Source organism: Pelobates fuscus, chromosome 3 (assembly GCF_036172605.1).
Source record: "Pelobates fuscus isolate aPelFus1 chromosome 3, aPelFus1.pri, whole genome shotgun sequence".
Taxonomy (NCBI): Eukaryota; Metazoa; Chordata; class Amphibia; order Anura; family Pelobatidae; genus Pelobates; species Pelobates fuscus.
The window spans coordinates 322,446,845-322,462,375 of record NC_086319.1 but is presented as its reverse complement, the minus strand read 5'-3'; the positions used below and the strand labels follow the sequence as shown (position 1 = coordinate 322,462,375).

The 15,531-nt window shown below is 37.3% G+C and overlaps 1 protein-coding gene across 3 annotated transcripts in view; it reads right to left on the bottom strand.

Annotated features, from left to right (window-relative positions):
• The window catches only part of PPIP5K1 (diphosphoinositol pentakisphosphate kinase 1), a 93,874-nt gene that overhangs the window by 15,317 nt on the left and 63,026 nt on the right, over positions 1 to 15,531 (bottom strand). For 2 of the 3 annotated variants that reach the window (XM_063448959.1, XM_063448960.1), the window contains exon 22: positions 1,988 to 2,173. In XM_063448959.1, the coding sequence (XP_063305029.1) occupies positions 1,988 to 2,173 (186 nt within the window). Of the gene's footprint in view, positions 1 to 1,987; positions 2,174 to 13,420; positions 13,484 to 15,531 lie in introns of all 3 variants that reach the window. The other variant, XM_063448961.1, reaches the window with a different exon arrangement.

The window sequence follows — 15,531 nt, the reverse complement described above, 5'->3', positions numbered from 1 at the left end:
ACATTCAAACACAGCCCTGCATGCACAAACATTACATACACACACCTGTATTAAACCTCCGAAACACCAACTCTACACACAAAAGCACATCTGTATTTAAAAGCCTACACTAAATACAAACACACACACACACCCCTGCATTCAAACACAAACACTACACACAAATGCACCACTGCATTACAATGGTAACAGCTAGAGAGGGCCACCAAATATTTCCTGCACCGGGGCCATCTCTACATTAGTTCCGCCACTTTTATATAGAACAAGTTATTTCTATGTGTAGTCACTAACAGAATGAGTGCAATTTCATGAAGAGGAATATGGAATACAGAATGTAATCAAAAGTGTTCCATGTCAAGCAAACCAACTTCCCCACACCACCTCCAATAAATGATGCCAAGTAACACATGGCACCAAAACTGTCAAGTGGAGAAGAGAGAGAAATAGCAGTATCGGAAAAACAAATCCATTTCATTTATATTTTCTGTTCTCTTAAATGGAAACGGTCACTTCCCAAGAATTTTAACATTACTTACCAGTGGCCAGGTTGCTACCTGGTTGATAATCCATTAGGAATATACCAACATGATTGCCAATCTATATCCTGGCTGTCTGCCTATTGCGCTCCCTGTGTATCTCGGGAAGTCAGAGATCAACAGTCAGGACATGACAGTCCCGATTTCGGGAACCTTTCTTTTATTATTCCTGTGGTGTCCAGCATCTGGGCACACAAGGCAAGTGTTCCCAGGCAGCACATGCAGGAAGCACTTCAGCAACATCATGATCTTGAAGGCTGGCCAGGTTATCTGCACACCTCCTTTTTGGATGGGCTTGACCATGCCCATTATAGGCATCGCTAGTGACATGGCTTGCGTCACTAGTGCCGGCTTCTGAGGGCCCACCCATTCCATCCTGATCTCCCCCTCCCCCCCCAAATGTTGGAAGGTATGTTATCTTGTCATGGCAATTGCCACCTTTGTGCTGCAGTGATACTCACTGGTATAGAAATCATTTAAGGGACACTGTAAGCACTATAACCATTTCATCACAGTGAATTGGCTACCCACTACCTGGCCCCTACAAAGGTAAGGGAGAGATACATATCAGCAATGGGTATTCTGATAGGTTGAAAGCTGTCAGCTGATGCTCATAGCAAGTCATACCCGCCAACTGCTGCTGGATGGGCTGCTGAAGTCTCTTGTTGAATTAAAAAATTAAAAGCAGCTTGATGCTGAATGGAAGAACTGCGCCAGGGCATTCCAGACACTATGACTACTTCAATGACATGAAGCAGTTACAGTGCCTTCAGATTCCCTTTAACATTGTCATTTTGACTCATGGGTTTCTCCACTTTCCCCTCTTTTGTTTTTTACATCCATATTAAAGGTCTATTTAATCAGAGAATGATTTGTTTTATGCATACTCTCTCTATAGGTTTCCTGTATGTAAAAGTTATAGTAACAGTAAATTGAAAAGGAAAATAAATTGAAATGGTCTCAGACCATGTTAATGTTGTTTATACAGAGTTATGCTAGTATCTCCACACACACACAAAAAAAAAAAAAAAAAAAAAAAAAAAAGAATTTGATTCCAGGTGAGTTTTCAAATTGTAAAGGCCAATATTTGCGTGCTTTAAACTGTTTTAGTTAGCAAAATGCTTTTAGAACACAAAAATAAAACTCAAAGAAAACTCTACACTGAATGCCAATTACTTTGCTTCAGTACAAATATACAGCAACCCGGCAGACGCAGCTTTTAAACAGCCATACATAACTCAATGCAACAACATAATGCACAGAAGCTCAGCAAAGTGCATGGAAGGGAAACAGGGACAATGAAGGAAAGTTAATGGCTAGACGGACACAGATAATGTTGATTTTGTACTTTGGGGGGGTATAGTTTTTCAGCGCTCTTTGCATTCCATAAAGCAGACAACCTAACTGTCTCGGCCACCACAGCATAAGGTACAGCTGCAAGCGTGCAGTACCGTAGAAGCAATCCAAATCCAAATCATCCTGGCCCGATATCAGCCAGTTCCTGAAGAGACGGAGGTGATAGTAGCATTGGCGCAGGTGGTGGGCCATAGCCCCATCCAGGCAGACGTTGCTAGTCTGAGGGTACTCAGAGGAAAAGCGTCGCAGCAGTTGGGCGACCTCCTTTTCTTCCAGGCATTCTAAAGTAAATGTTCCGTAACAAGCAACAAGGAAAAAGATAAGCGTGAGGATGGCAAAATGGAGCAAGACACGAATGAAAGAAAACCAAAAAAATAAAATAAAAAAACGATAATAAAGAGAAATATTCCAGAGAAGTGAGCCTTGCAAACCATGCTACAAGTGGAAAAATAGAAAACGCTACCAGGACACTAGAAATATGTAAATGATTAAGGAAACATAGCAACTTGCAATGTGTTCACTTTGACATAAAGAGTCTCTTTAAATGCGAGAAACATGTTGTCTTTACAGAATGCACACACACAAACAAACTATCCCTCCTCCCCCCGAAAAAAAAAACATGCAACATATGTCCCTCTATTTTAGAAGAACTAAAATTGTTCGACCAGCCAACGTGGTCCCAAAGTAATGTGTGTAATTAAATAACTCAATCCCTAAAGGAAGCAAGGAAGGTTACAGCCACACTGCTTGATTCTCTTGATTTTACCAACATTTGTCACAATCCATCTTTGTTCCCATGATGCTAAGTCAGGTCTCAAACATACATAACAATGTAAGACATTTCAGTGACATGAAAGCAGTAGCATTCTTTGGTCTTCCCGACAAAGTTTGTATTTATACACAAAATCTTAGACACATCAACATTTCTGATTTAGTATAACTCACACATACAGAAACAACACTAAACAAAAACACAAATAGATACAATTAACACAAAATATACAAAGCACTAATTTAATCAAAATCTAGATGATGCACAAGTCATTATGGATTGCAGACCTTTACGGGGGAATCTAGCTATTAAAGCAAAATCATGTTTCTTTCAGCTGATCATTTCCAGATATGTATTGTGTGCTTCTAACGTTCTATATCCATGCAACACGGTATTAAACCAAGTTAACACCAAATAAAACCACTGTTCACAATGCTCATTTCACCAAAGGAAGTGACCATTCACGGAATAAAACAGAATATCAACTGAGAAAACTATGATTTTAAGCTACAATGTACAGGGGAGGATGATGGGAAAGGGAAACAAATGCTATTTCAGACTGCCTGACGACTATAAGTAAATATGGTATCAGATACGCTGAAAGCTCGTAAAGCAAAACATTTGTCATTTTATATAATCTGAGTTAAACCCCTTTGCTGTCGGAGGTGTAACTCCAACTCTGAGAGTGTCATTAGGGTATCATTAGCTATCCTGGAACAAAAGCTCTATCAATTCTGTGCATATTTAAATGGACACTCCGGTCACTTAAAGCACTTTAGCTTGCCGAAGTGCTTAATGTGTAAAGACTGTGTACTCTTTTTTTTCATTTTACAAAAAAATGCAGATTGCAATAAAATTGGCACCTTGTTACACTCCCACGGCCGTCAAATCAGACAACTGGTTCTGTTACTTCCTGGTTTGGCTAGTTCAGTGGAGCAAAGCTCAATTGCCCAGAGCAATTCCCGTGCAAAGAGTTCTCATTGAGCTGCATTGGGAAGTCTGTGATTGGACAGCCCCAGAAAGACAGGGCTGGGTCAGAAGGGGAGGGCTTACAAAGGCTTCAGAAAAGAGAACTGCAGCTCTTGCATGTGGTTTCTAGGTATACACCCAGTGACAAAATGCATAATTAAATGCATGCACGTTTTCATTGGGGTATATCTACTAAACAGTGATTCTGTTTTTTATTTCGGCAGTGGAGTGCACATACACTTATTTATTGGCTGGATGCAGTCAGCTGGTGTTCTCAACCAATAAATGAGCAGAAGGATGGGCATCCTCGTGGAACTCTAGGGGCCTGGCAGGAACCATCATGGAAACCTATGCATCTGGCAGGACCAGGTAAGAGGGCATTGTAAAGCTGTTTGCCCCATTACTAAAAAAAATGGCTAAAAGTTGCAAAGAAAGCACAAATATGACATTAAAAATTCTTAAGGCGATCCTGTCTCATGTACAACTAAAAGTTTGCTTTGGTATGTGCATTTCTAAAAATTAAGAAAATAAATCTTGCTTCTATTTACCATCTAATTTAAATGGAATGCCTAGATGTTTGTACAGCAAAAGCCAAATTAATTTAACAATCATAGTGGAAGAAATGCCTTAACACGGATGCTTTTGTATGGATTTTCTCTGTGGATGCCTGAGCTTGCATGAGCACCGTCAGAGTACCAAGGGTTAATGATTGTGCCTGAATTTGGAAGTGCAACATTGGGTGCATTTACCCCCTGCACTACTCACCTCAGCATTTGCTCAGGCAAGGAAATAAGGAACTGTCACTTTCTAAGAATTTTTTATTTTTTACTACAGAATATTTCTGTGCCAAATAGAGCCTTCTCCTCTGAGATGGATCAATTTAAACAATGACATTTATAACAAACAAAAATGCAAGGACATTTCGCCATCGATACTATTAAAATTCATATTACCTGCTTTGCTTACAAATCTTTCAGACCATTTGTAATAACATTATTTATATTGACAGCCCAGCCTCCTATGAAGCGAATTCTATCTCTATTATTGAGCTTGTAGTTTATTGCTTGGTATATATTTGTGCAGTCACCCCCTCCCCCCATGCCTCAACCCCCTTTGTCTTGCAGCTCTATAAGCCCCACAATTAAATAATCTTCCTCCTTTTCTTACCCTAGTGTAACCCATTTTCTACTATAGTGTCCCTTTAAATCCTCTCCCCAACTTACCTTGTACAGCATTGTCTCTGTAACTCTTCTAGAGTGTTACCCTGTGGGTTTGTGTTAAAATAGGGCAGACATATAGCATTTTATTACACAACACTCTAGTCACAGATTAGTAAAGTAGTCTAGGACTATAATAGTCCTGTAGGCACCACACCTATAGGTTTACAAGGGGGAGGTGTATATTGCAAGACAACATTCATATAGCACAGGGTCAATCTCAACTACCTCTGTAGCAGATCATGTGGCCAACAGACTAAAAAGTTATATAAATAACATTAAAAGGGGTCTAGCTTCTAATCCTGATTGAGATTACAGGGCCAGCCATCGTCTTCTTTAAGCCAAATTAATCAATTTACTGCAAACACATGGTTTATACTGTTGCTCACATGCACAAAGAAAGAGACAATGTTATAATGTAATTTAAGTCAAATTGCATTCTTCAGTTTTTTAAAATATTACAAAATAGCACCTTTCAAGGTAGCAGGTCTGTAATTTCTTGTCTGACATTTTAAAATGGTCTTTGTCACTTTCCCATCCAAAATTAGTTTTTCATAAAGATAAAATACTCACATTATTGACTGTTTTGGAATTTCACTGAAATCTCAACCCAGTCAAAACATATAAAAAAAAAAAGGGAAAAAGTTGTATATTTCCTACACTTTACTTAAGCCCTCAGCTGAAGAGCCAAAAAGAAGATGGCAGCATCCACGATTGCCAGGTGCAGGTAAGTATAACTTGCCTTTCCCTGCCCGCCTCAGTCACCATTGGGTTTTTTTTAGTTTTAAACATGCAGAGTAAAAGAGTACAGTTTAGTAGATACAGCAAACATATTATTGCAAAGTTAACACATATTTGCTGCCTTTTTGTGGCATACATGGTCACATCTTCAAACTGTTTTTTTTTTTTTTTTTTTGCATTCTTTAAAAAACAAAACAAAAAAACAACCACATAAAAATATAAGGCTGGAGCTTTAACTCAATGGACTTCAGTCATGTCCACCTAGGTTACGATGTACATTTAGATTTCTTTTTATAAAGCAAGCAAGTTGATGATAATATCTCTAAGAGGGTCACCTTTCTCTGATCTTATAACCAAAAATCTGGTTATCACATAATGCATATAAATAGAGTATACACACAGATCTATTATTACATCTTTAATGTAATTTCCTTCGACAACGCAGGTGGTGCTTGGCACAGGTGACAGATGGATCAAATAAATATGTAATATGTAATTAGTGGATGATAATATAGAAGAAAACAAACAAAAAGAAAATGAACGTTTGCAAACTTAAGTAGTGCACATAGAGGCAGGGTATTTATAAGATACAAACATTTACCAATTCTGACATTACATTATTTAAGAATATAAGAAGTTAAATAAACTGTCAAGTCTAGTTTTGATTCATGTCCATGGTTTTCTCTTGTGTGCAATCTTATATATTAGCCAGTTACTTTCTAAGTTACAGCACTATAATCATGATTCTCTGTGGAACGATAACTGAATACGCAAGTCGAATGCTGTAAACAGCTGTCATAGGGACTGTATTGTAGCATGTCCATGGCACTCCCAATACATGTGAATGCGTGCCCTCTAATGGAACATTCGTTCTTTTAACCAGTGACTTCAGAGACAGCAAACACAGTGACTAAACATTTCAATGAGAAATGCGGTAAAAAAAGAAAAATCAAACAATATAAAAAAATATGTGTTTCCACAACCAATTTGTTGACCCCTTGTACAGCACTGCAGAATCTGCTGATGTGCTGCAATAAAAAAATTACGCAAATGACAAAGGACAGAAATCAAGTGCCTGGTTTCCAATAAATACATAAATTCTGCTTCTTAAATATTTCTCAATACCAAATAGAACCAGTTTCCAGTTTCAAACAGCAAGAAAGGCTATAAATCAATATTGGCCTCATATATTGCCTTTCCCTGCAGCTTTCTCATTGTCTTATGCAATTATTCACTTTGTATTGAGTTGTCAATGTCTTCCTTAAAGTGTTCTACTTGTCCCTTACAATTTCTCACTTTTTATTGAGCTGTCACTCGAGTCAAGGAACAAAACCTTGATTTCTTGGGAACTGACAAACGGAAAATAGTCTTTTACAAAACAGTGGCCAGAAAACCAGTTTAAAAAAAAAAAAAAAAAAAAAAAAAAAAAGGAAACAAAAATCTTAAACATAAACTTACATCAATAATTTACCTAAAATCATAAATTACTCTGCAGAGAATATCATGTGACTTTCTAAGTCAAGCTACTCAATTATCAAAGTGTATATATAATAAAAAAAAAACACCAGCAACATTTTCTATTGCAGACGCAGTTACCTATCTTGCCAAGACACCCCACTACAGGTGAATCGCCCTATATTACCAGAGGAATAGTGGAACTCCAGACACACTCAACACTCAGATGAGGTCACCAGGCTCCCTTAGATTATGATTATGTGCCCTAACCTGGCACACACGGCAAGACAAAATGTTCCTTTTTTATTTTATTTTAACTCTTACTACTGATGGACCAACACACCTGACTTGCGTAAGAGGACTGTAATAGTTTGTTTTGCACAAAATAAATAATAAAAGGGAAAAATCTGAAAAAAAGAAAGACACAAGGGAAGAGGAGAAACCACCTCCCCGTCACACACACTTTTGTCCTAATATTATTGCAGTGAAATGTCTATAGAGGCTCCCTGACCTCTACACAGCAACCTTAAGCTGCTACTTCTTCATGTTCTATTCGTGAGTTTGCCAACAGACGGATATGGTGACATCCGGGAACGGTTTTCGAATTGACAGTGTAAATCCTGTAATTGTTTGACATACTATGTGTTAGCCTGGAACTTCAATCACTATTATTGGATACACTTACATATTGTTGTTCTTTAAATCTGTGTTCAGATGGGAGGGGGAAGACGTGGGAGGACACATTAATGGATCTTCCTGTAGATTTACATCAAGCCTTGTTCTGAACCCTGTGTTTGCAATATGGGATGGTGGGTTGAGATGGGATCAGGGAGGATAGAGACTATCGCTTGGGCTCTAATAGCTCACTGGGTAGGAAAGGATGGGATCCCTGTCTTTCACAGCCCCTTACCCGTGATCTCGGATGCATAACCAATCCATAAAAGAGACCGTGAATTCTTATTTTGTTTTCTTAATTTTTTTACGATTTTCAGTTCTGCACTACGCATATGGTAAAGGAGGAATGAGGGAGGTACTCTATATACTAATGGGACGAGGCGATGGGTGACAGTTTGTGGGGCCCTTGTCAGGGTACAACCAGGGGAAGGATAGCTCCTCTGCTCTTGCTCCCCGGCTGGGCTTAATACATTGGAGGCGGGGCAAATTGGGGAGCATCTCTTTATCCCTAATCTTCTTCCTCTCTTCACCCCTTTTAAGCGCACAAATGGCTGTTGCCCTCACTTGTCTTACTGTAAAAGCAAGGAGCTTGAAAGGCTTTTAATTGGCAAACTGAATGAATTTCTTATAGACGACCATTTACTTGCAGCAGACATAAAAACTTGCCTAACCCAGTACTTCCAGAAAAATGTACTGACCAACACCCCCTCCTCCAGTAATTTGGAAGGCCTACAAGTGTGCGATTTGCAGACAGTTTAAGAAGCTCACCTCTGCCTGTACAAAACAATGCAACAAGAGGATCCTCTCACTACTGAACCAAATAGCTACTCTTAAAGCTGCTCACAAAGGAAATCTGGCTAGGCAAACTTCCTACGCCTGACTTCCCATTGCTCTGAACAGAATTACCTCTTAAATCTTTGGGTTCAATTGACACTTAAAGGTCCTTTTTACGAGTTTGCCCAAAAAACTGTAAAATGTTAGAGACCAAAGACAGAAAACCAACACCAGTAAGATTCACTTGGGCAACCACATTCACTCTGAATCCTACTGAGGAGGTGATAGACTAACGCAACATGTCCATTAATGGGGCAATTGCGCTAGGCATACACATGCTTGCCTGGATTGACTCACTGTACTCCTCCATGGCGGGAGGAGGGACACAGTAAATGGATTCCTGTCTCATGCTTTTCCTATTTGAAATGTTACTCAACCTGGAACCATTCATAAATGCGATAAAGTCAAATACAGGGGTAGTGGGCATTGAGTTGAAGGGGAAGCAACAAAAGATAGCAGCATACAGTATTGATACGATGATCTGCTACAGTATTAACTTTGTTGAGCCGGTCCATCTCTCTGTCATCAGTGCTGGCAGAATTTGAAAAGCTAGGTGGCTTCTCTCTTAAGATTAATTACCGTACACTAAATCCAAAATTCTGGGATTTTGCTTCTACATATACTGACGCAATCTCTTCAAGTCTCGTTCCTGTTCCCCTGGTGTGATGAAGCCCTGTCCTACTAGGGACACAGATCCCTACACATCCTGAACGTCCCACTACTTCTATTAAGAGTGCAAACTGACCTGCACAGATGATAACTTTCCCATATCAATTGGCTGGGAAGAGCGAGTGCACTCAAAATCACTTCCCACTATTCCAGTGCTCCCACCAGACTTCCTTTTGCAAGTATCAAAACAATATTTTTTGCAGTACCCGACTCCAATACTGCCTGTTTACTAGACCTAAAATGATCTCCTATTACTTGGTTACAGGTGCACGGTCAGTCAATAATCCCCCCTCACCTGCACAGGGCTGGGGAAGCAGGGAAAACCTATACATATTAGTAAGTCAAAGCCTATTGGGGATCACCAATAGCACCTGACCTTAAACGCATTTTAACATTAAGTATCCCAAGCAAATTGTACTAGCAAGTACTAGAACCAACTGACTCCAGTTGCAAATATGTCACTTTAAAATTAATTCAACATAAGTAAAGAATTTCAATAGTGACTCCTCTCCCTCTTTTTTTTCTTCTTTCTTTTCTTTTTTGATTGCGTGGTTGACCGCCTTCTGCCATATGCACATTTGATAATCCAAGTTATCTGGATTTAATTTCATATACCACGGTTATACATATAACTCCTGATATATTTCTGCACTTATGGCACACTCATATGCTTCTACCCTATTGTATATTGTCACCACCAAATGCGGAAACCAATTCATGTCATTTTTCTTTAATTGAATGGCAGCGGGACACCATATTCCCCCGCCTACCTTTCTATTTCCTTTGTATTTGTCTATTAATGTATCTGGTTAGATTCATCCAGAGATCTAACACTTGTCCTAACATCTAATAGTAGTTTTATAATTTAGTGAAAAAAAGTTACAAAATAAAAAAATTAAAAAAATGTAAATAATCAGGAAATGTCGATCTAGTGCAAGCTGAGAAATGTTTACATTCAAAATAGGCAAGCAAAATATCTACATATATTTTATTAAAATACTTTAAAAACAGGCTCTCCAAGCCCCTAACAATCTAGACAACATGCAGTTGTTTTTTTTTTTGCTCTGCAGATCACCTTAGGCTTAGAGATTTAGCAAACTGACTGTAGATAAAATATTTTATGCCAAAAATGCAGGGTTTTTTTTGCAGTGGATTGTTAAATATTTCATAGTGATTTTCTGTTTGCATGTCACGAATAAACTTTTGCCACTTTGTATACAAGGCACAGAACAAAAACTTTCTATAATTAATGGGTATTTTGTATGCCAGGTACAGAAACATATCTGCAATATAATGGTTTATTTCCTAAATCCATCATTGCTTCATGAACAAAGATATAACTTTACATAAACCAAAACCTAAAGATAACTATTATATTGGTGTGGCACGATAATTTGCCAGTATATTGAGTTTGGTACGGTTAGAACACCGGAGGTTTCAAAAAATACTTAGTAATTGTGTTAGTCTGTGTTTAGTCAAAATATTAGTTGTTTAACATTCAGCATGCAGTTTTAAACATGAGTATTAACAGATAATAATTGCACAAGCACTAGCATACACATGCAGACGGTCAATATTAATTCTGAAGATCAAGACATGACTCAAGTTGCCATCGGGAAGAGAAAGGCAGATAAAAACATGCCTACACAAATGGAAGGCTGAATGAAGATGTTGACATGAGAAAAAAAAAAAAAAAAGATGATATGTATAAAGAGAGTTGAAAACAAAATACAAATTGACGTCCATATTCCCAAAAGAAAAAGAGGAAACATGACTCATAATCGAGTTAATAAACAAGAAAGACTAAGTCTCCATTTATTTAGTTAGCCACAGGCATTAACTCATTTTTGTCGCTGGTTTAGATTTTTTTTATTTTATAACGTATACTATGCTAGGATGTTTCATTTATGTCTCTACCTTCATAATCATTTTAACAATGGAGCTCTTGAGAGGTATGATTACTCCTAAAGAGTAATAAAAACTGTAATGGTGAATAAACCTCTCAAGCTTCCAATCTTAGAGGTTACCCATGTTGAGTTTGACTGGCCATCTGCTGTTTGAAATGTGATTGCAGGGTGTCCCCTGTCATCGTCACTCGGTATGGGGTCAAACTGGTTTTAAACAATCCTGCTTAAGCAATATAAATGGGTCCCACTTTAGCAGTACAAATGTTGTCCCTGTTTGGACTTAATTTATTAATTGCCAATATGAGTTAAAAAAAGGACCGCAAGGGCCAAGGGACCGAGCAAAGTGTCAAACTGCGTGCTGTAGTGGTTAATGTGCCTAGTGTGTCCCTTTAGTGAATTTTGGACTTGACATGCTTCCTCCAAGTCTCAGACTTAGTCTCCTGAGTAGAGCACAAAGAAATAAATTATATTATATATAATTTTAAATAATTATAATGTATATTATATAATATAAATGTAGATTATAATACATTTAAGTCAGCCTACCAGTAATTACGATTCATGGCATAAAATGTGTTATATTTTTACTATACTTATGTCCCCATGAGTAGCCTTCCCCTGGTATTTTATTTATTTAAAGGGCTAACTTTATTTATTTTTTATGTTTTACAAAGAGTGAGTTTACACACTTATTGATGGCACCATTGCATTTTAACACATTAATGTACTACCAGTGTAATTAAAAAACAATCACAAGTCTAAACTGTTATTTCAGTGGGATGCCTACATTAAACTAGATTATTAAAATGTATATAGCCACGGAATGTGGTGTACTATGCTTTGTAGTAGTGTTCTCAATGGAACAAACCAATTGATGAGAGAAGAGAAACTGGGAGCGCTGTCAGATAATCGTCTAATTTAATACTATAATGAGAGAGAAAAAAAAAAGCTCAGTGAAATGTAAAACAGATCCACTTAGTATATAAAAAAATCGCCTGAAACTGAAAGTGTGATAAAAATATTAAGAGAAATAAATAAAATGGACAAAACAAAAAAGAAGAAAAACAGAAGATATGTTGATTGTTGTTTTTTTTTTTTTTTTTTTATATACAAACGAACAAACAAACATTAGTTTGGAAATATTCCCCTGAAAACAGAAAGATATGGAAAAATAGACAATTAAGTACAGAGAACAAAAGCCCTAAAAATTGCAGGACAGAAGCCAATACCTGTCTAATTGTGTGTTATACCATTTACTGGAGAACTTGCTTAGGCAAAACTCCAGACACCTAAAGTGCAAGAAATTCTAATTTTTATATGAGACTAAGCGCATGACTTCTAGTTTACCTTTAAATTCAAAGGTAAATAATATTTCATGGGAAGCTGTTTTAGGAGAAGGTATAACAAAAATGCTATTTATGGTAATCATTAAAAAAAAATATTTTAGTAGTGCAATTGTTTGTAAATTAAAGAGAAACTATGAGTTAAACCAAATTGCTTGGTTTGATAAATGTTGACTTTGCAAAACCAATTTTACGTGGCACTGTCCCATCTGGGGACTTTGCAGTATTTACAAAGATCCTAGACGGTGACATAGCCGCTGGGGATCAGGTGGCCGAAGGGGCAGGAAAAGGTAAGTTCTACTTAACTGAGCCTGTTTCTCATGGGCGTGACCATCTTCCAGTGGGTCCTCTTCACTGCTGTACTCTCGCGCATGTGCGAGAGTGCAGCATTAAGGTCTACGGAGGATCCCATAGACTGGTGATGGCTGGGGGGAATTACATTTCTAGACAATGGTAACTTTGCACTGTGTAGAAGTGTCAGGCATAGACAATGTACAGAGACAAAGTAGTCCCTGCCAACACAGTCAAAATGAGTATTTCATAAGATTATATAATTATGACATACCCATTTTTCAGGCGGAAGAGGGTTGACAGCGCTGCGTTAAATAATTATCTATTCTCTAAACCCTGTTTATGGTTTGTAGGTTCTGCTTACTGATTTAACCAAGTGTTCTATCATTCCCGGTAAGAACAGGGCAGATCTGCTACTGCAAGGAATTGGAATATGAATGAGAAGTGGTAGGAAAACACAATACGGCATATAAAAGAGAAAATAAATCACTTGGAGAAGTAACAGAAACGATGGAGAAAAGAGGAGAGGCAAGGTCCACATCACGACATCAACATGTACAGGAGTTGTTGGGATGGCAACAGAATAAAAATAAGGAGATAAAAAAAATGGGTTAATAGTGTGAGGCAACACTTCAAATCAAAGAAGCGCACGTACCATTAGTCGGATGCTTTGCAAACGACACAGAAAATCGTTTTACAGCTGGCATAGACAACAGTTCTGAGGAAATAAAAAAACAAGCATTGGCATTAACATCCTGGCCTTGGAAACTGAAGACAAGAACATACACCACAACAGGGCTCTGAGACAATGTATAGCAAGCACAGCTTGTTTAACAGCCCACAATCGATCCGTAGCTTCTCCATGACGTTCCTACTCCAAACTTCTGGATTCCGAAGAACAGCGTGATTAAAGAGTTAGCTTGTTTGTGTCTGTAATGCTCATCAACTGTACTGATGCAAAATACCCTTCTCACCCAAAATCTCAGTCGTACATCATAACGGCATTAAATATTTCAACCATTTAGGCAAGGTAAGTAAATTTCACTTGTAGGTCTATTGGTATAGTTCAAGTTTCAATTTAAAAAGTAATGCAAATGAAAAGCTTTTATAAGTAGCAAAGTGCCTCTTTTTGTAGTAAATCATTCATGTATGTTTTTTTTTCCCACTTTTGACGCACGTACTCCTTCATTTAAACATAGGCTTTGTTGCTACACTGCTTACTCCTTTTGCGAGGTGGTTTACATCCACATATTCTATTCCCCCCCATAAAGCAGATGTACATAGTACACTACTATCACTTTTAACAGCATAACAAACCCCAAAACAAAATAGTGGACTTTATGACAGAACAATTCAATTCAGATCCTTTAATTTTATTTGGTAGCATTAGATTTCAGATTTAGACCATAAAACGGAAGTACAACAAGGTTAGAAGAAACGCACCATGAATTGTTTTTGGTCTGTTTTGCATACATTTAGTGTATACATTTAGTGTAGGTAGGGTTTATTCATGAAACATTGAATTAAAGAATTAAAAACTGAATTGCACAATCTAGATAAAAATTGTCCAAAAGCGACCATACTAGAGATTTTTTTTTATTGTATTTATTAATTTTTGTTTAGCAATTTTTAATTCCCTACACTTTGGTGTTTTGCAAACAAACCCGTCATTAAAATTGAGCCAACAACATTATTGGGCTGGAGAGTCTGCTGTTAGGTGGTCCAAAATCCCTCAGGTCTCATACAAAGCCAGGTATTAAATTACATTAAATTACTCAGTGACATTTCCTATTAGTTGGTTAAAGAATGTGCTTGAAGATTTCACTGGATGTCAATGTTTGCAAAGGGCAGAAGTTATGATTTACTTGCTACAGAGATATCCAATCATAAAGTAGGAGTGAACCAAATAAAACTTGTTCTTCCTTGGAGGAAAACCTTTATTTTTTAATTTTTCATCTAATAAAAATAATATAGAAAATTCTGCTATAGATTAAATATTGCTTTCCTGTAATCACATATTAATGCTATTATGCTGCAGCATTAATAGTTTTGTTTACTTTTACACTATTAAATGAATTGTGTATATATATATATATATATATATATATATTTTAAAAGCCTACTCCCTTTTTTCAATTCACAAAAGTGCAGATTCTTCCAGGTTATACCTTTCTCAGTTGTCTATCAGACAGCAGGAGGTTGTTTTTTTCTGCATAGCTTAGCTCTCTGGAGCTAAAGGGACAGGTGCTTGTTCTGAGCCTTTAGACTTATCAATAACGGTAACACAGCTCATTGAGAAGAATCTGGCGGGGCAGTTGTGCAAATACTTGGTTGGTCTGCCACGTATATCTATATCTATGACCCTCATCAATGCAGGTGAAAAAAAGAAGGGTTTGCTACAGCTGCAAATACTAAATCTATAGCTATTGAAAAATTAGGTTTTCTTATAACCTCCCAAGAAGTATGCAAAAAAATAAATAAAAATAAAGGATAGGAGTATTTTCTTTGGGAGTATATCTACTAAACAGTCAAAAAGTTGTTTTGTTTTTTTTAGTGAAAATTAATGATATAATAAATGCATTAAAATAAGCAAGTGTTCTTATGATGGTGATATAGCCACCATTTACATGTAAACTATTATGTTATTTATATAGCGCCATCAAATTCCGCAGCGCTTTACAATGGGTGGACGGACAGATATGTAGTTGTAACCAGACAAGTTGGACACACAGGAACAGAGGGGTTGAGGGCCCTGCTCAATAAATA